The following is a 25,717-nucleotide window of genomic DNA, read 5'->3' as shown; positions in this document are numbered from 1 at the left end:
CCCCCTTTCCTAGCCGACTCCCCTGCCTTCCCTTCTCTTTCCAGGTTGTTTAATTGAACACAGAACGCGCGGCTGGTTTTCGGAGAAAATTGTGTTTCTTCACTGATTTTTACACTGGCGGGTTTTAATGTTTCACGTGTACTTCTCAGAGAAAGGGCTCTTCTCAACTCCCCGCGCGGTAGGTGGTTCCGTGCCTCGTGTCCCGCCCACACCCCCCCACTCCTGGGGCAGCGGCCCTGCCCGGCCCGTCGGCCCGGAGCCCACCCGCCGCGTCCTTGCGCAAACGGAGCTGCCCGTGTCTACACGCGAACGCGGCCCGCATCCCGCGTCTTCCTGCGCGGAGCGGGGGCCGGCTGCTGGTGGCGTGGGGGAAAGTGCAGGGGTGTCAGGAGAGCGCGAAGGCGGCGGGCGCAGAGCGCGGGACGGGCGAGCGGGCGGGCGGGCGCGCCGGCGACCAGAGCACCGGCCGGGAGGAGCGCGCGGCCAGCGGGAGGTCGGAGCGCACAGGGGCGCGCGGGGGCTGAACTCGCAGCAGCCAGACCCCAGGTCGCAGGCGGGGAGCCCGGGCGCAGGCGTCGGCGGGCGCGGGTGGCGCGGGTCGCGTGCGGTCCGAGGGCAGGTCGGGGCCCGGGCGGCCCTGCCCCAGCCGGCCGCGATGGGCGAGGCGAGCCGGGTGTGCTCGGGCTACTACAGCCTCAACCACAGCTTCGTGGAGCCCTTCCAGTGTCCGCGGCGCGGCGAGGCGGCCGCGCTCCTCTACTGCTGCGGCTTCGCGGACCTCAAGTACTGCTGCGGGGAGCCGGGCAGCTACTTCCCCTACAAGCACAGCTACATGTGGAGCCTCAGGTGCGCGGGCGGGCGGCTGGCGGCCGGGTCCCGGGAGGTGCGGGAGGTGCCCCAGCGGGAGGAGGGAAGCGGCCCGCGGCCCCCGGCCCGCCCAGGTCGGGTCCCCTCGGGAGGACACGGAGCCCGCGAGGGCGCGTGAGGGCTCGCCGAGAAACCCCGGCCCACTCCAAGGCGCCCGGGAGCCGGGATTCCGCGGGCGAGGGTCGGGCTGTGGCCACCAGACGTGTGAATCCGCCAGCGGAGCCCGGGCGGGCGAGGCGCGCGGGAGGAGCGCGGCTCTGCGCCCAGGGCGCACCAGCCCGCCCCGCCGGCCAGGCTCAGGACCCCGCCAGCCTCCCCCGAGTGGACTGCGCTTCACTGTCCCCGGGGACCAGTCCCAGGCAGGCGACTCTGCCGGCAGAGACGAGACACGCAGATAACTTACGGAGACAACTCGCGGAGGTTTTGATTCTCTTTGATGTGTTTGGGCATTTGGTGCGTTTCAATAGAAAGGGGCTCCTATGGGACCTATTTGAAGGCATTAACCAAGGACTCCAGTATTTTAAGTCTCTTTGGAGGGGAAAAGGGATTGGCTGTATTCTTTAAAATATCAAAAAGGAAGGTATGTGCCCGCGTGTGTGCGCTCGAGCAAGCAACTGGGCTTTATCATTTGCCCTTTACCGAGGATGTGACACTGACCCCGAGCCCAACTGGAGACCCACAGAGAGATACAGTTGGAGGTGCCATGATTACACACTCTGGACCTATCCAGGACGCCCCCTTTCTAAACGGGGTGGCCCCTGCTGGAGAAACCTCAGGAGGGTCTTTCTTGCCTCTTTCCTATGGTGGAAATTTTACTTATTCCAACTAGTATTTATGCGGATCTGTTTCATTATGAAGTGCTCCCCCCCTCCACTCCAAAGGTTTGCAAACTCTGAACTTCATTCTTTCTTTCCGCCCAGAAAATGCACAGGATGTGGGGATTATAGGAAAGAACTCCCACCCACCTTAAAGTGTTTCTTACCCATGAGAGAGAAAAAGAGAGGGGAGGGGGAGAGAGAGGGAGAGACAGAGAGAAAGAGAGGGGGAGGGGGAGGGCGAGGGCGAGGGGGAGGGGGAGAGGAGAGGGGCGGAGTGGGGAGGGGGGAGGAAGACTGCTACTAGGAGGAAGAATATAGGATGGGGCAAAAGTGGGTTTACAGCCCAGGGATGGAGCTGGAAGATGGAGCCCTTGCTGTCCTTGGCTGCAGAAGCTTGAAGCACAGCTGGGCCCACCCACAGCTTCACAAAATAATCGAGGGCATTTGTGGCCAAATGTAATCCTCTCTATCAGGATTATCAGAGTGTTTGGGATTCCACGGAATGGAAGCATGTTCTAGAATATATTACCAATTTTTTCAAAGCTGTAGCTGGTGAGAGCCCAGAGAGGCTTCAGATGACTATCCCTTATCTTTTGTATCATCTGGCCAGCAGGACCGCTGAGTTTTAGGGCTGAGCATTGGCCTGTGCAGCCTCTCACAGCGACGTCCTGAGCTACTTTGTCCGCATTCTGTTCTGATGCCCATCGGCTACCGGTGTTCACGGTATCCAGCTTCACGTCATGCCACTGGGTTCTGTGTCTAAGCATCTGCAACTTTTGTAGAAAATGTGTCCCATTACTGCTACACACTTACTAACTTCCTTTAGGAAACAGAAGTAGAACTGCATGTAAATCTCGGCAGCTAGTTAGGCATAGTTTATAATCATTTTAATCTCAGCGTAGCAAAAAAAAAAAGCTGTATTTGGTAAAAGTTTATCTGATAAAGAGATATCTCAGCAATTGACTCAGTTGAATTCATTTCATAAGAAAGCTATCATGAAATGCTTGAAAACTATGAAAGATGGAATAAAGCAGGCTCTGTTAGAAGGAATAGTTGATACTTCCTCAGCACAGCTACAGGATTTTGATTGGCAGTTAAAGCTTCCACTTTCTACAGACAAAATTGCTACATTACAAATGCCACTTTTTTTTAAGTGAGTATTGTTTTTGATACATGTATGTACAGAGTACTCATATGCACATGTACATGGGTGGTTATACATATATAACACGTATATATATTTTGAAGGGATCGGGAGAGCAGATATAAGCAAAACACATCTCCAAAGTTTTTTATGTGCCTTTCAGTCTGGTATCTTTTAACTGGAAAAAACAACTCGATGAATAGAAATCATAAAAGCTAGCCTCGCAACAGCACTAAATGCTGTTCTATTCTACAGCATTCCAAGTGAATTATTGCTGTGCTGTCAAAGAAAACAAAACATTTGGGAAAGACTGTTTATTTCACAGTGGCTGACCAAAAGTATGCAAGTGGTTACAAAAAAAAATGTAGACAGCTAATGATGGGAGGTGCCACTTGCAAATCTTGAAACCCATTCACAAACCTTCAGCACTAACTCCAGGTTGCCGGAGATAATGTTAGAAGTGAAAGCGTTTTCCATGGGGAAATTCCCAGCACTTCCAAAGCATTTCAGCCACTTTTAAACCTTCATCTAGATGTAAAAGAAAATGAAGTCAAATCGCATGCCGTTGAAATGAGTGAAGAAGAGATGCAGAATCTAAAAGATTCCTTGGAAGCGGCTAATAAGGTCATCCTGCATTTGAAATAACTGGAAACGATGAGCACCAGCATTATCAGATTCCTGCCCCACGATCGATAAAACACAGTGAATACTGTGTGTTCAGAAAACCTGGGATACACTATTATGCCAAGCTGAGGAAGCCGCAGTGTTGGGGTTGCAAAGATAAAAGTGTATCAACTTCCCTAAAGAACAGGAAATTACATAGTTGACGGGAAACGCGTAAAAATTAAAGATAAAAAGCTATAATAGTTTATATTTTCATAATGACTGTTCTGCTTCATTTATTAAATAGCTGAGAAATCTTCACATATATAGTTTTACTGAAAATTAAAAATGGGCCCTAAAGTAATGTAAACGTACAAAGCACAAATAAACTTGAATATTGCTTTAAGAAGGATGTGGCCCTGGCCTGGTGGCTGGGTTGCTTGGAACACTGTCCAGTGCACCAGAAGGTTGCAGGTTTGCGGGTTTGATCCCTGGTCAGGGAGCATGTGGGAGGCAACCCATTGATGTCTCTCTCTCTCTCTCCCTTCCTTTCTCTAAAATCAGTGAAAACATATCCTCGGGCAAGGATTGAAAAAAAAAAAAATGAGGTGAATATCAAGGATGAGTATTACGGTTATATGTACATGACTAATTTATGATATTTTAAAAATAACTTTTAAAGAATATATAAGCTGCATATATAACTCAGGAGATTCCATATCTTTCTCATATTTCAAAGGAAAGATGATAAAATTTAGCATTTCTTAGAGAATGCGAAGAGCTTAAAAGAAGCTCTTCAGGCATGAACAAGAAAAAAACTAAATCTGTGTGGACAATTTTGAGTTTATGAATTCTAGAAACTAAAATCTTGTGCTAGAACATAGGAAAAATGCAATAACACTGTTATTTTTGTAATTCTAGGTCTGATTGGGAGAGTATGAGCTGATAAAAAGAATATATGTCATTGCATCATGTATATATTACTATTCAAATATCAGCTAAAACCACATATATATCCATTTTTGTTATAAATTCTTAATATTGAATTTAACAGTTTTGGATGTTAACTTTATTGGCAAACAGATCATTTTTAATTTCAGTTAAAGATAAGCATTCTGAACAAATGAAAATACAATTTTATTTTATTTTAAAAGTATATTTATAGTTCTGAGTACACAAAACACAGAGTTTATTCTTGTATTAGTATGTATTAATTACTATATTATTTTCCATATGAACAGCTGTGAGGCTACGTTTGCCCCACCCTGTATTATTTTCCCAATCTCCTAGGATGATCCAGAATTTGGCAGGCATGCCAAGTCTACAGCAAATGACTTTAAACGTTATTTCCTGAAGCACTAAAATAATTTTTTTATGTATTGCAAGCTCCAAAAATCTCCAAAAACATGCCCACTTTCCAGTGAGTTCAACTAACAAAGTTGTATTGTGTCAGAGTGTGACAAAATCTCAAAAAATAATAACAGCTTATCTTATTGTTTGGAGAAGCAATCTCTGTTGCACTGGCATAGGATTTGGCCTTTTGGAAAATAGCATAGTAACCCAGCCCTAGTCTTTGGAAGTTTTAATAATGGTAGCGGCTCCTCCAACAGAGACTGGCAAATCTTAAGGCAAACTCGGTTGTTTGATTTAAATCCCCAAAGTACCTGGGATTCTCGAATCCCTGACTCACTGCAACGTGACAAGCAGCAGAGGCTAAACCCTGTCCTAAGGTTTATGAGAGCGCAAAGGAATGAACAGCTTGCTGGGGTCTCCGTTCAGCACTGAGAAAATGGACAGAGCACCTGAGTTTCGGGGGGGGGGGGGAAAGAAAAATGGCCTCAGTTGGCAATGTTAAACTTGGGGGTCTTGGTAGTTATTGCGCTCTGAGAGCACGCCGGGGTGGTAAAAATTTAGAGCTTCATTTCCCTCACATTCTTTGCTCTCCACCCCTAATTTAAAAGAGTCCAACTGTGAAAAATATTCCAGAGTCACTAACATTTGTTCTGAGATTCTGCAGTGCTGGAGAAAGGCACAGGTATTGCTGCTGCAGGTGAGTCAAGTTGCTGAGCAGGAGAATTGCTCCACTAACGATGACAGCTTCAGACCCTCTCAGGGACTGCCAGGTGACGCTGTGAGGAAAGACCAACTCTCCCGCTCTGGGTCTGGCCCACTCCCACCTTTTCTCCTCTCTATAGATCCCTAACCTGTTTGGTACCCTTCTTCAGGAAAATAACGCCTGTTGCACAGGGTGATGCACGAGTTCAATAAGTATTTGTGGAAATAAGTATTTTAGGGTATTTCTGGGGCCTCATCTCTGTCTAGAGGTTCGCATGCATGAAGCACCATTTCTGTAAAGTGGAACTGTGACATTGGAACAGTGTGCCGGATTGTGAAGACCTCCTTTAAAAACAGAAAGTAGAAGCAGCATGCTCTGTTTTTGTTTTTCCTTCAGATCATGTGGATTGGCTTTTTAAATTATGTACATTAAAAGCCCACTATAAGTATGTTGAGTTTAATGAACTTGACAATTTTACTTTTAAATTGACTAAATTGTGTTTCTACTTTGGAGATTTTTTTTTAAATAACCGGATTCTCATTTCAGGAATCTTTCCAGATGTCTAGCCTCCTAGCTGCCTTGTGCAGCAGATAATTTTAATGAAGAGAATTATGTTCTCATGTGTCTATGTAGAGTCCTAACCCTCCCTGACCTGTACAATCTAGAAAATCAGCTTTGGTGCAAACAAGCAAGAAAGAGGAGTTGCCAAAGCCAGGTGTCTACCCCTTAGACTAGTGCACCAAGTGAGGGCAAACTCCAATGTAAACATATAACTGTATACTGACTCTAGCCACAGAATTACCCAATCTTCACCTGCGTGCAGGGCCAGGGGAAGTGGGCTGACATTAATAAACCTAGTACAAGAATCTCCATGTCTGTGGCTCAGGAGGCAATCTCTAAATTGCAGGAGTGCTTTATCTCCTGAAAACAAGGTTAAGTTGGATGAGCTTAGCCTCTTACTTTTAATTCTGTTCTCCTTACTCCCAAATCAGTGACTCACCTAGCATCGCTGCTCCAATTCTCCCTTCCCTCCCTTGTGGTACTTGTCAAACTTGTCAAGGCCCTGACCTCTAGGAGACAGCAGAAGCCTGCAGGCAAGTCAGGAAGATAATGAAGGAAAAGATCATCACCATTCAATAATGATGACTTTTTAATTACTACAAGTGGGCCAATCACCAGTAAATTACTATTTACTTCCATTTATGGACCATTTACTACAAGCCAAGTACTCTGTAAACACTTGGGAAGTCAATAGACGTATCTGCCCTAGAGCAGCTTAAAACCTAATTACATATTTACACACTCACACATATATATGGTTCATAAAGGAACATATATTTGCGTTAGTCTTTCAAAATAATTCTTTTTTCCAAACTCCATTTCCCATTTTAAAGTATTAAGCCCACAGGTTTATGCAAATTATGTTCATTTTCAAACGATTGGCCTGATAGAGAACTGTATCAGAAGGGATTATTACGAATTTAGTGCGGAGCAAACAATATCAGATATGTACTTTATCTTTAGAGGAAATACAAGCTTTCTTCCTTAATGCTAGATGTGATTGGTGTTATGCTCTTTAGAAGAAACATTCAGACTGAACAGGAACTTTATATAACTTTCATAACTATTGCTTTCCTTTAAGTAAACCTTCTCCCCCTCTTTTGTGATAGTTGTGGTTTTGTATATTAGCAAACAATATCGCCCATATGTGTCTCCAACAGAAAAGTCCTACATTTCTGATAAACATTTGGTTCACTACTTTCCCGGAGGTAAATACTTCCATATTCTTTTATCGGTGAACCTGATCTTTGCTTCTAGAGGCTTGAGTTGTTTTTGAACTATCTCTAGAGAACCATGGAAGCTTTTCCCTATCCTATGGATTCATGAGATAGTCTATACCAATATTAACATGTACATGTATAGAGAAAGTATAGTAAGAATTTTATGGTGGAGAAACGGGAGCTGTAGATTTCAATCATATTCTGTTTATCCTAAAAGGTAATTCAATTATGATAACTGAAGTAAGAACTAACAGTATTTCAACCTCTGTTTTAGTTCCTGTGCAAAGCGGCCTGTGCGACACTCACAATGTTTTCTCTGTGTTCCTCAGCATCGGTGCTCTGACTGGACTGGGAATTGCTGCCCTCGTTTTACTTGCCTTTGTCATCAGCGTCTGTGTCCTTTGCTATTTATTTCTGTATACAAAGCCTCAAATGCTAGACACTGGCCTTAAACTTCAACACCTAGAGGCTTCTTCCACTCAAGAAGGTAATCAGTATCCATTATTTGTAGCCAATTGCCTGTACTCTGTTCAAAAGAATAGCCTGTACCTGGGTAACAGGTCATACTGTCAATGAACGCTTTTTAAAAATTCAGTTCATTATGTGTCTTCGTAGAAATTCACGTTAAATTAGGCCTTAATGATGAAATACCTTAGAGAAATTGTGCCTGAGGAAAAATAGCAGCAGGATGTAGATATCCTTGTGAAAAATAATACATTGATCCAATAAATCCACTTTAAGATATTTATGACTCTTCCAGTTATAAAGGTTTTATCTTCTTGGAATTTTTTAATTTTGTTTTTGATGGAGCCATAGAAGTCAAATAAATAGAGGAACAACATACCTGATACTGAATTCTCAGTGTGGGATCACTCTAGATTGGTTAGTCAATAGCCAGTTAAGCATTTACCTGTGCGCCTATGGTGCACAGAATTCAGAGGAGACACATAAAATAATTCAGAGGCATGTAAAAGAAACAGAAATATAGACAGAAGAGAATCTCTGTTCTTTTTTTTTTTTAATCCTTATCCGAGGATATTGTTTCCATTGTTTTTCAGAGAGAGTGAAAGGAAAAGAGAGAGAGAGAGAGAGAGAGATCTCACATTGATTGGTTGCCTCCCGAATGTGCCCCCCCGACTGGGGCCAGGGATTGAGCTTGTGCCCTCAGCCAAAATCAAACCCAGGACCCTTCAGTCCAAGTGCTAATGCTTCAACCACTGAGCCAAACCGGCTAGGGCAAGAGGGTCTCTGTTCTTGAATAGGTTATGAACTAGTTAACATATAGTGGTGTATGTACTGTGACTATAATGTAGAAAGAAATTTTTATGTATGGTTCATGGAACGGGGTCTTGTTATCTCAGTTATGAAGTTCTACATAAATGCTAATTGTTATCATTAAGAAATGTGGAAAGAATTGTTAATATTTTGTGAATATCAATTTCTATGAGTGTATTTAAAAAGTAGTAATCATGGCCCTGGCCAGTGTGGCTCAGTTGGTTCTATTATTGGTCAGGGCACACACCCAGGTTGCAGGTTTGATCCATGGTTGGGGGGATCCTTCTGTGGGAGGCAACCAATTGATGTTTCTTTCTCACATCAATGTTTCTCTCTCTCTTTCCATCTCCCTTCCTCTCTCAAATCAAGAAAATCATATCCTTGGATAAGAATTTTTTTTAAAAAGTAGTAATCATGAATTTTATTTTGATATATATTTAGAATATATTTTAATAAAAATTTAGAATATACGTATATGTATTTAGAATAAAACACACATGCTCATTGACTTCCATTTAAGAATACATTTTAAAAAGATATATATTTTTAATTTTTTTAAATTTATCTTTATTGTTGAAAGTATTACAGGTGTCCCATTTTTCCCCCCAATTGACCCCCTCCACTTCGCTCCCACCCCCTCCCCAGGCCTTCACCCCATCATTGACTGTGTCCATGGGTTATGCATATATGCATATAACTTCTTTGGTTAATCTCTTCCCACCTTCCACCCCCCTCCCCTCTTTCCTCTGAAATATGATTCTCCGTTGCATGCGTCAATGTCTCTGGATCTACTTACTTCATCAGATTCTTTTGTTCATTAGCTTCTTCTTAAAGAAGACCCTTCAACATTTCCTGTAGTGCTGGTCTGGTGGTGATGAACTCCTTTAGCTTCTTATCTGTGAAGCTTTTTATCTGACCTTCGGTTCTAAACAATGGCTTTGCTGGGTAGAGCAATCTTGGTTGTAGTTCCATGTTTTTCATCACTTTGAATATTTCTTGCCACTCCCTTCTGGCCTGCAAAGTTTCTGTTGAGAAATCAGCTGACAGTCATATGGGTGCTCCCTTGTAGGTAAGTAATTGCTTTTCTCTTGCTGCTTTTAAGATTCTCTCTTTGTCTTTAACCTTTGGCATTTTAATGATGATGTGTCTTGCTGCGGGCCTCTTTGGGTTCCTCTTGTTTGGGACCCTCTGTGCTTCCTGGACTTGTAAGTCTGTTTCTTTCCCCAGGTAGGGGAAGTTTTCTGTAATTATTTTTTCAAATAGGTTTTCAATTTCTTGCTCTCTTTCTTCCCTTTCTGGCACCCCAGTTATACAAATGTTGGGCCTCTTGAAGTTGTCCCAAAGGCTCCTTATACGATCTTCCTATTTCTGGATTCTTTTTTCTTTTTGCTCTTCTGGTTGGGTGTTTTTTGTTTCCTCATGTTCCAAATTGCTGATTTGATTCTCAGAGTCCTCTACTCTACTGTTGATTCCCTGTAAATTATTCTTCATTTCAGTTCATGTAGCCTTCATTTCTGATTGGTACTTTATTATGTTATCGATTTTCTCAGTTATTTTCGTAATAATATGCTTGAGCATCCTTATAAACAAGATTCTGAACTCTGTATCTGTTAGCTTGCTTGGATCTATTTCATTTAGTTCCTCTTCTAGAGATTTCTTCTGTTCTTTCCTTTGTGACATGTTTCTTTGCCTCTGCAATTTGGCTGCTTTCTGGTGTTTGTATGTATTAGGTAGAGCTGCTATGTCTCCTGGAATTGGTAGAGTGGCTTTGTGTAGTAGGTGTCCTGTAGGGTCCAGTGGCTCAGCCTCCCCAGTCACCTGAGCTGGGCCTGCTAGGTGCTCCTCTGTGTGGGCTGTGTGCACTGTCCTGTTGTAGTTGAGCCTTGGTTGCTATTGGTGTCCCTGGGAGGAACTGACCCCCAGGCCAATCAGCTGTGAGGACCAGCTGCAACTGCAGCAGAAGAGCTGCTGTGCTGGAGACACCCCTATGGAGCAGGATTTACTTCAGTGGAGCTTTGGTTCACCAAGTGTGCCCCTTGAGTGTGTCACTCGTGGATATGGTAGGGTTGTAATCCAGCGTGGTCGAGCTTGACCACCAGGTGCACTGTCTCTGGGGCCTCCCGGGAGGTGCAAAGTCAGCCTGTGCCAGTGCCTTGCCCAGGGCCACCCAGCATGAGCTACACAGCAAACCGTAGTTGGCTGCTACTTGTGCTGGGCTTGGAGGTGTCCAGGAGAGGCCAAGCTATGAGCCAGTGCAGGCTGCCGCTAGTGCCAGGCCTGGGCCGCTTATCAAGCTGTATAGGGCCTGCTGCTGCTTGTTTGAGAGATTTTAGGAAAGTCCTAAGCATGAGGCCCGAGTGGCCACTTGCACAGAAAAGCCCCTGGAAATGGCCTGGATGAGCTGCAGGTGGGGAGGGGCGGGGCCTCCGGGAATCAGGGGGCGGGGCCAACAGTGAGTCAGGTGCTGGCGATTCAAACATGGCGCCTGCCTGCCGGCTGTGTGCAGGGAGGACTCGCCACAGGAGCCGTGGCCTCCGCCGGCCCTTCTGCCTGGGAGGAAGCCGCCCTCCAGCTCTCGCCCGGATTCCAGGCAGGTTAGTTCCCCCCGAGTGTCCCGGGTCCTTTCAGGCTGCTGCCCGGCGCTGGGCTCAGAGGGAGCGTCCGAGTGAGTCCGTGCCGGGCCCTTTGGAGGAGCTGCTGGGGCTCCCGCAGCCTCCGCGACCCTCGGGGACAGTCCCCGCTGGTTTCACAGCCTGAGGTTGTGTGGACCTCTCTTCCCAGCCTGTAGCCCTGGGCTGGGGCCTGATGTGGGGCAGGGACCCCTTGCTCCTCTGGGAAACCCCCTCGGCCGAGATGTCCTCCAGGGTTTAAACCGTAGCACCGGGTGTGCGCCCCTGGCCGTGTCTCCGAGATTCAGCCCTGATCCCCCTGCGTCTCCGCCCCTCCTCCCAGTCTCGATGCTCCTTCAGTCCCCTGGTTGTGGGGCTTCTGTGCAGCCAGATCTCAGGAGGTTCTGAGTGCTGGTGGTTCTGTATTTTAGTTGTGATTTTGATGTGGTTGCGCGAGGCGGCGGGTGCAGCTGTTACCTACGCCACCATCTTGTTTCTCTCTAAAAAGATATTTTAAAAATTTTAGAAAATTTTCTGCTCATATGCTCTATTTCAGCTGAACCCTGAAACTTATGTATGGAGCGCTTGTCTGCGACCTTTCGAATCCCCGCTGCTGTGTGATTGCATTAGCCCTCACTTCCTCTCTGTGGGGAGCTCTCTCACAGGGCGTCCCGTGTCTCGGAACAGGAGGCCAAGATCTCTGCAGTTCTCTTTCTGAAGCACTTTCTGAAGTTTGGAGATTGCATGGCAGCCTTGACAGGATGTTATGGGTTAGATCCCATTTCTCTACAGGCAAAATGAAGCAGTGGATTAGTGATTATGAAATAATCAGATCATATAATCAACTTTTGTCTCAATTGCTTAGATAATGTAAGGTACCAGTTCTTACTGTGCATAAAAATCCCTTAGGGAGCTTGTAAAAACTGCAAACTCCAGGCTCTGCTTTTTAAAACAAATAGCTCCTCTTCCTCCTCTGTCCTTTCTGCCCAGTACAGCCCGAGTAAGCCTGTTAAAACCAAAGTCGGGTCATGTCACTCCTCTGCTCAGAACCCTAATCACCTCCTGTCTCTTAACTGTGACCTCTAGGGCTTTGTAGTCAGCCCTCTTCACCCTTATTTCTCTCATCCCCTTCTGCCCAGCCAGGATGGCTTCTTTGCTGTGCCTTGAAACTCCTGCCTCAGGGCCTTTGTACGTATTGTCTGGAATGTTTTTCCTTTAGGAGCATGCACTGGCACTTTCTTTAAATTTTTACTAAAAGTCACCCTCCCAGGAAGTTCTTCCCTAATCGCTCTACATTTTTAACTTCCCTTCCACATTTCCTGCTTTATTTTCCTCCTAAGTATTTACCACTATTATGCAATATATATTTTAGTTATTGTGTAACTTTTCTCCACTCCAACTAGAAAGTAAGTTCTAGGAAAGTAGTAATTTTGGTCTTATTTTCTCACTACTGTATTCCTAGTGCCTCAGGACATCTAACAAACGTTTGCTGAATGAATTGAGTGGAGTAGCACTTCACCTCTACTGCAGATATTCAAAGGATTCGTTTCTTGTCACCACTACAGTCATCAAACATTCATTGGTGCCTTCTCTATACAATGCACTGTGCTAAATAAAAATTGGTTATTTTGCTAGTTTATCTTAGGGACTGCTCCAAATGTTACTTCTTTTTGGCCCTGAGAGCCCAGCAACAGAATTAGTTGGCTTATTGATTCAAGTTGTGTAGTCTTACTGCTATTTAGCTAAGGAGATCCGTTAATACACTTCCTATGTAGTTAGACGAGACTGCTGTCTTGCAATGAAATGTCCCCACTCTGCCTCTCTCAAAAACATGTTTATCAAGTCAGAAAATTAATTCAATACACCTTTGCTATTGGCAAGGCAAGGTTCTTTATGATCATTGCCTTCCTGCTGCTTTCAAAGAGGTGATTTTCATCCCTTGGGTTGAGTTTAACCAAATCAGACAGAGTGGAGAGCCCAAAACAAAATAGGTAATCCAGATGTCACTTGAATAGGAAGAGAAACTGGTTTATATTTGAAGGTGACCTTTTGAAGTGATAATTGAAAACCATTGCTGAGCTGTTGTTAAATATGCATGCTCCACTCCACTGCTGCTCCAGCCTAGGAATAGATGCCAGTGTTTTAGCTATAGAGAAAACAAGTCTATACTCTCTTTAAGGAATGCCTTAAATGTATGAACATGATAAAATGTTTGCATAATAATCAAGCAAATAAACATATAGCAGAAGAAAATTGGTTTCATCCGTTATCACTTCTTTCTTTCAAAACTTTTTGTTCTTAAGAAGAAAACTCCCATTATTTATTTATTTTTCCTTATTTTCATTTTTTTCCATCACCATTTATCCCCCTTATACCCTGTCTTCCACCTCCACCCACCCCTCTCCCTGCCCCACAATCACCACACTGTTGTCTGTGTTCATGACTACTTTCTTTCTTTTATTTCTTTTTTGCTCAATCCCTCCACCCCAACCCTCACCCCCTGAGCTGTCTGCCTGCTCTCTGTCTATGAGTCTGTCTCTGTTTGGCTTGTTAGTTCAGTTTGTTCATTAAATTTCACGTATGAGTGAAATCGTATGGTACTTGTCTTTCTCTGCCTGGCTTATTTCACTTGGCATAATACTCTCCAGGTCCATTCATACTGTTGCATAGGATAAAATTTTCCTCCCTTTTAAGGCCTAGTAGTGTTCCATGGTGTAAACGTACCATGGTTATTTTATCCACTCATCTACTGATGGACAGTTGGGCTGCTTCCAAATCTTGGCTATTGTAAATAGCGCTGCAATGAACATAGGGGTGCATATATTCTCTTTCAAATTAGTGTTTTGAGCTGCTTCGGATAAATTCCCAGCAGTGGAACTGCTGGGTCATAAGGCAGTTCCATTCTTAATTTTTTGAGATTCCATCCTGCTTTCCACAGTGGCTGCACCAGTCTCCATTCCCACCAACAGTGAATGAGGGTTCCCTTTTCTCCACACCCTTGCCAACTGGTTTGTTGATTTGTTGATAGTAGCCATTTTGACAGGTGTGAAGTGATATTTCATTGTGGTTGTTATTTGCATCTCTGATGATTAGTGACACTGAACATCTTTTCATATGTCTATTGGCCACCTGTATGTCATCTTTGGAAAAGTGTCTATTCAGGTCTTTTGCCCATTTTTAAATTGGATTGTTTGGTTTTTTGGTGTTGAGTTTCATAAGTTCTGTATAAATCCAATTCAGTGGGTTGGCTGTCTTTTTATTTTGTTGATGGTTTCCTTTGCTGTGCAAAACCTTTTTAGTTTGATGTAGTCCCATTTGTTTATTTTTTTTGTTTCCCTTGCCCAAGGAGATATATCACTAAAAATATTCCTGCAAGAAATGTCCAAGGTTTTACTGCCTAAGTTTTCCTTTAGGATTTTTATGGTTTCAAGTCTAACATTTAAGTCTTTAATCCATTTTGAGTGTATTCTTGTGTCCGGTATAAGAAGGTGGTTTAGTTTCATTTTTTCACATATCTGTCCAATTGTCCCAAAACAATTTATTGAATAGACTATTTTTAGTCCATGGTATGTTTTTGCCTCTTTTGTCAAATATTAATTGACTATAAAGGTGTGAGTTTATTTTTGGGCTCCCTATTCTGTTCCATTGAGCTATATGTCTGTTTTTATGCTAGTACCATGCTGTTTTGGTTATGATGGCCTTATAGTATAGTTTGATATCACGTAGCATGATTCCTCCAATTTTGTTCTTCTTTCTCAAGATTGCTGTTGCTATTCAGGGTCTTTTGTGGTTCCACATAAATTTTTGGAATATTTGTTCCAGTTCTGTGAAATATGTCATTGGTATCTTGATAGGAATCGCATTGAATCTGTAGATTGCTTTGGGTGGTATGGACATTTTAATGTTAATTCTTCCTATCCCTGAGCAGTGTTTGTGTCTTCTTCAATTTCTTTCTTCAGTGTTTTATAATTTTCTGAGTACAAGTCTTTTATATCCTTGGTTAAATTTATTCCCAAGGGACCCTGGCTGTCTGTGATGGGCCCTGGGCTACCTCTTTGGAGTTACTAGGATCCACAGCTTGTGGCTCCCTTTGCTGAGCCTGCTTGCATGTGGAAAGAATCAAGCTGTATACCAAGGTCTGTTTTTACTAACACCAGGCCCAGGAGCAGGTCAGCAAAAGCCTCAAAGCACCCAGAGATCCACCTCTGCCTGCAGGCTGTCTGTTAGTCTCAGTCACTTAAGGAGCCTCTGACTGTACTCCTCAGCAGGGCTTAAGCTCCACAGGGTGGGCTGAGAAGAATTCCAATGGGTGGAGCTATTGCTTCCCCCCCAGGCTGATGCTGTATGGAGGGGAATGCTCTGCCTAAGAAGGTGGCTTTTGCAGTATGGCTTCTCTCCAGCTCGTCTTTAGCTGGTTATTCAGGATGATCTTTCTGTACTTTAGTGTAATTTCAGTTGGGTCCTGGGAAGAAGTGAGTGTAGCTTCCACTCAATCTACGGCCATCTTGAATCTCCAACCTCCCATTATTATTTTTTTATTGTTGATAGTATTACAGATGTTTTCCCCCCTTTTTCCCCTCTCCTCTCAGCTCATGCCCCACCCCAGGTCTTCCTCACACCACTGTCTCTGTCCATAGGTTATGCTTATATGCATGTATGTACTTTGGTTAATCTCTCCCATTCTTTTAAATTAATTTTAATAATCGAGACTGTTTTCATTGTAAGAAATTTGAATGGCTTCAAGGGAAGTGTGTTTTTGTGAACATACTAAAACTGACTTAGGGCACTGGACTTTTTTTGTCTCTATAAATGACAATAGGTTTAAAATAGTCTAATCTTAAACAATTTTGCCAAGATTTTTCCTTCTTGTATCTTTATTCTATTGGGTTTCATTCTTTTCAATGTATACAGTCTAGGGCTTTATACACTTTGAATTGATCCTGAAAGAATCTGGTCTCTGGCAGTAACTGTAGCATTTAATTGGGCTCCCTCCAGGGCTCATTTGTGCAGAGGTCCTATTGCTAAGCAATTGATTGGTCTTTAAATTGCGTGCCATAACCATTTCTTCCTTTTTAACTTTTGTATTTTGAGTTATGCACGTTTCAAATGCCAATGTTTAAAAGAATAGCACAGCTTGTAAATTGTACTGTGTAAGATGTGCAGTTCTGAACAGAAGATGGTTGTGTGAAGGGATCTTTCTGAGTAGATACTCCTGAGGGTGAAGGCTCATTTCAAAAGATGTGGAAGAATTAATGGCTAATAGAGGGGCAATGAAGGGGGCGAGACTCTTAGATCCCCCCTCCTCCAACTTTTTCATCGGAAAATCCTTAAAGGTAGATAAGAGGGGACCTTGTGCCTCCAGAATTCCAAGGGCTGGAGTGGAAGGGCTGCCTTAAGCCTTAAGGCTTTCAATCGTTTGAAGTTACCCACTTTATTTTTAAAATTTATGGGAATTTTTTATTTGACTGCTTAATGTAATGGCTTGCTTTACTCTAATAATATTTTCTTTTTATATATGAGCAAAACTGATGCTCCAGGACTAAAAGCACATCACTCTGTGATTTTGAGTGTCCATTGACACCCTGCAGCTGTGGAGAGGGATGGGGATAGAGGAGAGGTGTTCTTAGAAGCAGATTTTTTGATGGAATTCAGAAGGCAGATACTAGCAGAGCTGCCTGGAACACACAAATAATATAGTTGAATGGGAATAGTAGACAACCCCAAGCCTGTATTTGGTGATTTCTTTTGTGAAGGCAGGTGATATAAATGAAAAAGGATCCGTAAATCGGCAGTAAGACACACATCTAGGAGAAAAACATACATTATATTTGGAGTACTGACAAAGAAAGTAAATTGAAGGTCATATAATTGTTTATTCTGCCTGTGAGCAAAGTGGGACTTACACTGGCTCAGAACGGTCTGATATATTTCTTCTTCCTAGAGGACACCCTCACTCCCGAGTTAAAAACAGAACCAAAAGCAAAAACTTGAGATGCACTTTCATTGTAGGAAAATTAAAAAATACAGAGAAACAAACAAATAATGTCATCCATGACCCCACCACACAAAGATAATAGATATTAACACATGGTGAATATCCATGGTTTTCTATGCAACTTAGATATATATAACAAAGTAGGAGGAGGGCGACGAGTCTTATAATAACATGCTGTTTTTCACTGAATAATAGTGATATCTTTGCCAATAAATACCTCTATCATCGTGTTTAATGGTTCCATTTTATTACCATGATGGATGGAGTGCTAGGAGTCTGTATTCTTTTATTTTGATGTAATTTCACACTTCCAGAAAAGTTGCAAAAACACTATGAAAAAGGTTTTATACCTTTTCTCAGATTTACTGTTAATATTTTGCCTCATTTTCCTCATCATTGACTTTCTCTTGACATATATTTTCTTAACCATTTGGAAATAATTTGCAGATATCATATCTTTTAACCATAAATATTTCAGTATGCATTTCCTAAGAATAAGAGTTTTTTTAAACATAATTACAGTATATTTAACAAAGTCAGAAAATCTAACATTGATACAGGAATATTATCAAATCCGTAGTTCATATTCAAAATTTGCCAACATCCTTAATAGCTATTTTTTCTTATCTCAGAGCTAGTCCAGAATTACATCTTATAATTAGTTGTCATATTTCTTTAGTTTCCTTTAATCTTCAATCATTCTTTGTCTTTTATAATCTTAACATTTTTGAAAAGTAAAAGCCAGTTATTTTGTACAGTGTCCCTCAATTTAAATTTGTCTGATGTTTTCTCATGATTGAAGAGAGATCACACATTTTGAAAGAAATAGCACAGAAGTTACATTCTCAGAGCATCATAACAGAAAGACATAATATTGGCTTGTTCCATTATTGGTGATGTTAACTTGGATTCTTTGGTTAAGGCTGTATTTGCTGGATTAATCCATTGTAAAGTCACTATTTTCCCCTTTGTCATTACTAAGTAATTGGTGGGGAGGTACTTCGAAATTATGAAAATATCGTGTTCTGCCTCAAACTGACAACCAACCCATTAACGGTTCTTAATTAAACTTTTTTTTTGTTCAGAATTTCAAAATAATTTCAAGACTATTATTATGATAGGTGTAAAATGGTGACTTTCTAACCTCATCATTCCTTCTATATTTATTAGTTGTTATTCAACTACAGGAAGGGCTTTCCTTTCTCCCCTATTTATTTACCTGTTTATTTAAGATCAGTATGGACTCAGATTCCTGAAATATTCTCTTACTGCCATTATTTATTTTGATCCTTGAATTATTTCAGATTTGACTTGTGGGAGCAATTTTAAACTAGGTCTGGTGTCCTTTTGAAATGTGTTCATTATTTTTTAAGCACTTTTTTGCTTTCTGTCACCAGATGTTCCAGGGTGTCCTGTACTTTCCCTGTTCCAGCCCCAGAACCTGACATTTCTCCAAGAAGCCAGGTTCATTTTAGTTGTGAATGGTGTTTAGAAACCAAGGTCTGGGTATACCATACTTTATTAAATTGTTGATGTTGAACTAGCTTCCATTATTTTTTCTGTCACACACATACGCTGAGCATTCAAGCATTTGCTTAGCATAGATCCCTGGGAGTGAAGTTGCTGACCCAAGGATGGGCCACATTAAGGGCTTTGGCAACACGTTGCTAACGGCCCTCCAGAAAAATACTATTTCATGGGTATTATTTCAAAAGATATATATTTTACTAATTTCATTGAGAGAAATAATGTTGTGCCTTGTTTTATCTAATTAGGAGTGAAAGTGGACATTTTAATGTTAGTCATTTTTTTGTGGCATATTGTTTCTCATATCTTATACACATTTTTCTATGACAGTATTCTTTTTTCATTGCTTTATAAGAACTTTCCTTACAGTAAGTAAACTCTTTTTTCACGTATATTGCAAATGTTTTCATAGTTGTTTCTTTTTAAATTTTGTTTGTAACAATTTTTTAATTTGTTTCACCTTTTGTGATTTCTCCCTTTAGTCTCATACTTAGAAAGTTCTTGCCTCACTAGAAAATATAAAGATATTTACCTATATTTTCTTCTAATACATTTATTCACTTGTTTTTAACATTTAAATCTTTAATAATTCTGGAATTTTAACTTTGGTATAAAGTGGGAGGAACGGATCTGCCTTCATTTTTATTTTGCAAATAATAAACCAATTGTTCATATATTTATTGGAAAAGCCATCTTTCTCTTGCCAACTTAAAATATCACCTCTGTCATAAACTAAATTTTTATATATACAGGGATCTGTTTTCAGATTTTCTGTTCTGTCAGATTTACCAGTCTGTTTGTTCTTAAGCTGGCAATATACTTTTAAAATTATTGTAGTTATATAGTTTAATACCTGATTAGGCAAGACTTTCTCTTCTTTCCCATTATGCTTCTTTTTCAAAGTTTCTTGGCTACTCTTGTAAGGGTCTGATTTCCAAATAAACTTATGAATCACACAGTCAAAATTTTAAAAATCAAGTGGTATTTTGATGATTTTTGTACTCAATTTACAGATAATTTTGGGAGCTGTTTTTCTTAACACCTCTCCAACAAAACTTACACTGCTTAAAACTCATTAATTAGGCTGCGAGATTATTTCATAACACTGCTGTCTCAGGGGGCTTTAGGAAGGAGGGAGTTTTTGGACTCAGGGGCAGAAAGAGCCACTTGTACCTCCTAAAGGGAACTTTCTACTTAAAATTATGAGCCTGGAATTTCCCAGGGCTGTTCTTGCTCCTAGAAGGTAGAAAGTCAAACTGCTCAGCAGAGCTACAGCTGCATTTCGCATCTGTGAGTCCGCAGGGCCCAGCCTTAGGCAATCCTGGCTGATGTTGGAAACCACCACCAAAATAGAAGCCCATCTCTCATTGTGAAGTTCACTTAAAGGACTTAACTATCAGCTACATCCTTTTGTCAGTTGTGTTAGTCAGCAGTGGATGGGAAAATTTAACAATGCAGAAAATGTAAAGAAAAAAAGACCAATTGTGGAAAAGGTAGGGTCGGAAAACATTTCCGGATAGAACCACCTTTACTCATTGACAGATGGACCAGGCAAAAGGGCAAGTCTAGGATTTGAACTTTCACAATGAATTTTTAACTACAGTTTACTGGAGGTACTTTTCTATCCTTGAGGGGAAGGCAGGGCAGTGAAGAAGGGAGAGGCCAATAGTTTTGCTCACTTTGCCGTTTACTTCAGATCCAGCCCTGTGCATCATATTAAACTTGAAGGCAAAATGTCCTCTTGCAAATAAAAGACGCTTTTAGGTGCAAATTTAGGATTGCTTGTTTCCACTAGAAGGTACTGTGGGATGAGTGGGACCTGTAGATTTTCTACTAAATAATAAAGTGAGTCAGCTGATTAGTAATTAGAAGCTGCTATAGGACTGCAGAGTGGTACACAGGAGCTAGGATACAAGCAGACAGCGGCAGAAAAATTTAATTACAATTCTGCCAGGTAGCCAGGAGAAGAAGACTGGCAGAGGGCCCCAGCATTTTTTTTGATATTTTGAAATGGCAGGCAAGAGCAGTGTTCATAAACAATAAAATACATAGAAGAAAACATAGGCACTAAACTTATGGACCTTGGTCTCAGAGAGGTTTTTGTGAACTTGTCCCTAAAGGCAAGGAAAGTAAAAGCAAAAATAAATGAATGGGACTACATCAAACTAAAAATCTTCTGCACAGCAAAAAAAATCAACAAAACAAAAAGGCAACCAACCGAATGGGAGCTGATATTTGCAAATGATACCTCCAAGAAAGGGCTAATATCTAAAATATATAAAGAACTCATACAACTCAACAACAAAAACAATCCAATTAAAAAATGGGCAGAGAGCCTTAACAGACACTTTTCCCATGAAGACATACAGATGGCAAACAGATATATTTAAAATACTTCACTAGCTATAAGGGAAATGCAAATCAAACCCGCAATGAGATATTACCTCACACTTGTTAGAATGGCTACTATCAATAAGACAAGAAATAAGTGTTGGTGAGGTTGTGGAGAAAAAGGGGCGCTATACACTATTGCTGGGAATGTAAATTGGTCCAGCCACTATGGAAAACAGTATGGTTTCCTTGGAAACATTAAGAATAAAGTAAACATATGACCCAGCAATCTCTCTTCTGAGTATCTACCCGAAAAATTTGAAAACATTTATTTGTAAAGATAAATGATATGTACCCCTGTGCTCACTGCAGCATTATTCATGGTAGCCAAGACATGGAAGCAACCTCAGTGCCCTTCGATGGCTGGTGGATATGAAGAGGTGGTACATATATGAAATGCACTACTACTCAGTCGTAAGGAAGGACGAAACCCTGCCACTTGGGAAAACAGATGGATCTTGAACTCTCAAGTATCCCAAGTGAAATAAGTCAGATTGAAAGGATAAGAACAATAGGACTTCACTCATGTGGGATATCAAACAGAAAGCAACAAACAGACTCACAGACACAAACAGTACGGCGGTTACCAGAGGAGGAGGTGGGTGGGGGAAAGATGAAGACGGTAAAGGGGTCAAATATAAGGTAACAGGAGATAGACTGGGTGGTGAGCACACACTGCAATGTATAGAAGATGTATTACAGAATTGCACACCTGAGACTGCATGATGTTATTGACCAGTTATCCCAATAAATTTAATTTAAAAAGGTAGTGTTCATAGAAGAGTTAGGATAAAAGGATCCCTGAGGAATGGTTCTGAAAATGAATGCAAAATTTAACTTCTATCAGAAAATATATATTGGCCTAGTTGGTGATGGGGATAGGTAGGTTGGTTGATGAATTTGATTTAAATGATGAATTTTATTCATTTGATGAACTGAACTTAAATGGTGGCATATGTTAAAGCTTTAATTTAAATGCCAGTCTGAGAAACATAGGATTAGAGAAAGGTTGAGATTTACATATGATGACCAGATCCAAAAAAAAGAAAAAAGAAAATGGAAAGCCAGCAACTAATGTCAACCCGGGAAAGCACAGTGACATTGGGTCTTTTTTTGCAATCTGTACTCGGGTAAAGAAATGGAGGAATTAGATAAGAAAAACACTTTGGGAGCTCAATGGAATTACAGATTTCTTATTTTAAATTGAATCCATATTGTAATTTTGTGACCGAAAAGAGGCAGCTGGTTTTATCCCTATTTTGTTGGTTAAGAAATTAGTTTCTATTTTTTAAAGCAACACTAGGAAAATTTGAGGTGGCTGAGACTTTCCCTTTCTTTCTCTTTTAAAAGTCTTAAAAAGGGATGCAATCAGCTGGACTCTGTTATCACTACAGCCCCACTCATTACAATTGTTTTTCCACATGTCCGATGACTCTAATTTACCAGAGGGAAACACACTGAAAGCACCCTTGGATTTTTCTAAGCTGCAGGAAGAGAACATTGGGGATATTAACTTGCTAATCAAAGCTTCTGCTTCAAATAGTGTTAATATGATGTTTATAACAAATCTTTTCTTGTTTGTGTAGCATATTGGTTGTGTTAGGGGAACTGCCTTACCTTAAGAGGCCAATCTAAGAAAAGATCTCGGTACCTACACTGGTCAGAAGACTCCAGTCAGTAGTCAAGGAAACAGTGAGTCAGGGCTGGAGGAAGGAGGGCTTCACAAGTCCCCGATGAAGAAAAATCTATAGTACTGGCGTGTACTTTGTGAGCCTTTAAATCTCAGACGGCTGCAGACAGGTTAGATAAACTCTTGAGTTGTTGCCAGAAAAATGTATAATAGAAACTAGAGCTGTCAGAATGTCGATGACTTAGAACCCCAAACTAAGTTAGGAAATAACTCCCTGAGTTTATCATAAAAAAGAACAAAATTGTATGTGACAAGGTAGACAAAAACACCTTGCAACTCTGATTAAAATATTATGAATTTAAGTATGTGAAAAGCTTAGGAAATACGACAGACTTGAATTACACATCAGTTTTCAGATTTCCAGAAATTTCAATAAAATATTCAAATTATAGATGTTTAAAGACATGCTTACATAAGATACAAATGCTATCCAAATAATTTGAGACTGGTCTTTTACCTTGACCTGCTACAATACAGAAGAGTACAAATAATACTAAAAAAATGAAAAATAAACCACAAATATTGTTTTTGTTTTTTTTTTAAATATCTTTATTGATTTCAGAGAGAGGAAAGGAGAAGGACAGAGAGAGATAGAAACATCAATGATGAGAGAGTCATTGATCGGCTGCCTCCTGCACGCCCCTGACTGGGGATCGAGCCCGCAACCCGGGCATGTGCCCTGACCGGGAATCGAACCCCGATCGCCTGGATCCTAGGTCGACGCTCAACCACTGAGCCATGCCCGGCCAGGCACAAATATTGTTTTTCAAATGTTATACAAGGAAAATAGTTTCAAGGGCCCTCTAGAATATATTACATTACTTAAGTATTTAAATAGTAGTTAAATTTGAACCAAATACTTTTTTTAAAGACTACTTTACAAATAACAAGAACTTATCAGTTCATCCAATTTTCACGCCAGCTTTCCCTCTCACATTTATCTTGAACAGCTTTACTTGCTGTTTGGGGAGAGGGCTACCTGCCAAGTCAGAAATTGTTGTGTCTTCAACAAATTAGCTTTGACAAATCAAATTAAATGGTTGAAACATTACAACTGGATGTTTAGAAGTAGAACATTATTTTGCCAACAAATAGTTCTCTACCCCTGTGCACTCTGGACTCTTATTTACATGAGTGCATGAGATCGTGGCACAAATGTGTTCTTTTTAAAAATTACATATAAGTCGACTATGATGGCAAAGCCTTAAAGTGTTGCAAATTATTATGACGGGCTTCAGTATAGTTTTGTCCACTTCATGAACAGGGACAGTCAGTTTTGTTAAGCAACTCAGAAATCATTACCTTCTCATCGAATGTGTACTTATCTCCAAGGAAGCATGGAGAAAGGTAAGCATGGACATAAAAACTGTACTTCTGGTACTGAACATTTCCCTTATTTGACTTTCAGGAGAAAATACTCAAAAACAACTTGTGTGTGTTTTTTTAATTCTCACCAGAGGATACTTTTTCCATTGCCTTTCGGGGGGGGCGGGGGAGAAACATCGATGTGAGAGAGACACACTGATTGGTTGCCTCCCGCTTGTGCCCCGACCAGGGCTGGGGATGGAGCCTGCAACCAAGGTACGTGCCCTCGACAGGAACTGAACTCAGGACCCTTTAGTCCGAGGGCCGGAGCTCTAACCCCTGAGTAAACCAGGCAGGGCTCAAAAACAACTTTGAAGTGATTCAGTTCTCGCTTATCCACATAGTGTTTTGAGGACATCGTATTTTCAATATTGCTACAAAATTTATGTTTTTAAGCAAAAATGTTAAGTCTAATTTTATGTCATAATTTCACATAATTATTTCATTTTGTTTTGTGTATTTGCAGGCAACTCAAATAGGAAAATCAAAGCCCCCAATTCAAATGCAGCATCAAATTCAACGAATGAAACAACCTATGAAGCTAATGATATAAATCAAGAAAAAACAATGGATACAACACAAATCAACATTGCGTATTATTAAAAATCCTGTGTTGTAAAAGCTCACTGGATGGAGCCATAAAAATAAAGAGTGCATTTAAAATACAGTTTGTAATAATACTTTTCAAAAATTCGCCACTCACAAAGCAAAACACAGCTGCATTTCTGATCATTCAATATTTTTATTAAACACCCACTAAGGTTTTGACAGATTTTCATGTACATAAGTTTACTTTTACTTGCTAATTAAAATGTTTGTACATTATACAAAAATTATAGTAATACTCCAGGCAAAATCAAAGAATTTATCAAAAACACAGACAAGCAAACCTATCTCAGTGAGGAACAATGAGAAATGTATGTCATATTACCAGCATTTCACAATTTTTGGTACTTAGAGGCAGTTACTTTTATAAGAGATGGTACCGATAAGTAGATGTTCTTAAGTCTTTTAGAAATCAACCCATGCCTTTTTAAGAGGATTTGCTGGGCGCACTAACAATGTGTTTATTGCCTTTACACAAGCTGACATTCAATAACAAAAGGAATTACAATTATAATCTGCATAATACATATTTCCTGCATACCAAAGGAAGACCACAACAAAAACCCTTCACTGATAAAGTTCCTAAGGAACTTCTACAATGAAAGTTATAAAACAAACAAATTCTCTGGTCCCACCTAAGGCTACTACAGTAATACCACTTAGACATCTAGAAATAAAACTAGTTTCTGCACATTATAACTGTCTTAATAAATTTTAAGTGTGATTTCTGTTCTAAGGACAGAGACCTGGTTTTATAATAGAATTCAATAGGAAAAGGGGATTCGTTTTAAGCTGGCTCTGCTGAACACATACACCTCTGTGTTGCATAAATTTCTAGAGCTGGAAGACTAGCCTTTTCAAGTGTGGTGAATACAGCTTCTCTGTTCTGATAGGGAGAAAAGGAGCGTCTTATTGCTCTCGGGCACACAAAGCTGAGGGATAGAAACTTTGATCATCAGGTGGTCAAAATTTCTACCAAGAACTGGGGAT

At 41.1% G+C, this 25,717-nt stretch overlaps 1 protein-coding gene and 1 pseudogene across 2 annotated transcripts; both read left to right on the top strand.

Annotated features, from left to right (window-relative positions):
- Positions 1-272: 272 nt before the first annotated feature.
- SHISAL2B (shisa like 2B) lies at positions 273-24,780 on the top strand. Its single transcript, XM_081133224.1, has 3 exons — positions 273-846; positions 7,599-7,756; positions 24,588-24,780. Exons 1-3 carry the CDS (start codon positions 656-658, stop codon positions 24,722-24,724), a joined length of 486 nt encoding a protein of 161 aa, XP_080989350.1. The 5' UTR covers positions 273-655; the 3' UTR covers positions 24,725-24,780.
- LOC308554446 (COMM domain-containing protein 8-like) lies at positions 1,668-3,474 on the top strand (annotated as a pseudogene). The gene is made up of 4 exons: positions 1,668-1,748; positions 2,076-2,230; positions 2,603-2,824; positions 3,340-3,474. The product of its transcript is annotated as a COMM domain-containing protein 8-like (transcript).
- Positions 24,781-25,717: the final 937 nt, after the last annotated feature.

Source organism: Miniopterus schreibersii (assembly GCF_964146895.1).
Source record: "Miniopterus schreibersii genome assembly, chromosome: 3".
In the NCBI taxonomy this organism is placed as follows: Eukaryota; Metazoa; Chordata; class Mammalia; order Chiroptera; family Miniopteridae; genus Miniopterus; species Miniopterus schreibersii.
Note: the sequence above shows the minus strand (reverse complement) of the source record. Positions and strands in the feature narration are given on the sequence as shown.

What these genes read in the sequence shown, in the direction of transcription:
- SHISAL2B (XM_081133224.1), top strand. Translation starts at nt 656, where the DNA reads ATGGGCGAGGCGAGCCGGGTGTGCTCGGGCTACTACAGCCTCAACCAC. An exon ending in AGCTACATGTGGAGCCTCAG is followed by an intron (nt 847 to 7,598) that starts GTGCGCGGGCGG and finishes TGTGTTCCTCAG; the next exon opens with CATCGGTGCTCTGACTGGAC. An exon ending in GGCTTCTTCCACTCAAGAAG is followed by an intron (nt 7,757 to 24,587) that starts GTAATCAGTATC and finishes GTGTATTTGCAG; the next exon opens with GCAACTCAAATAGGAAAATC.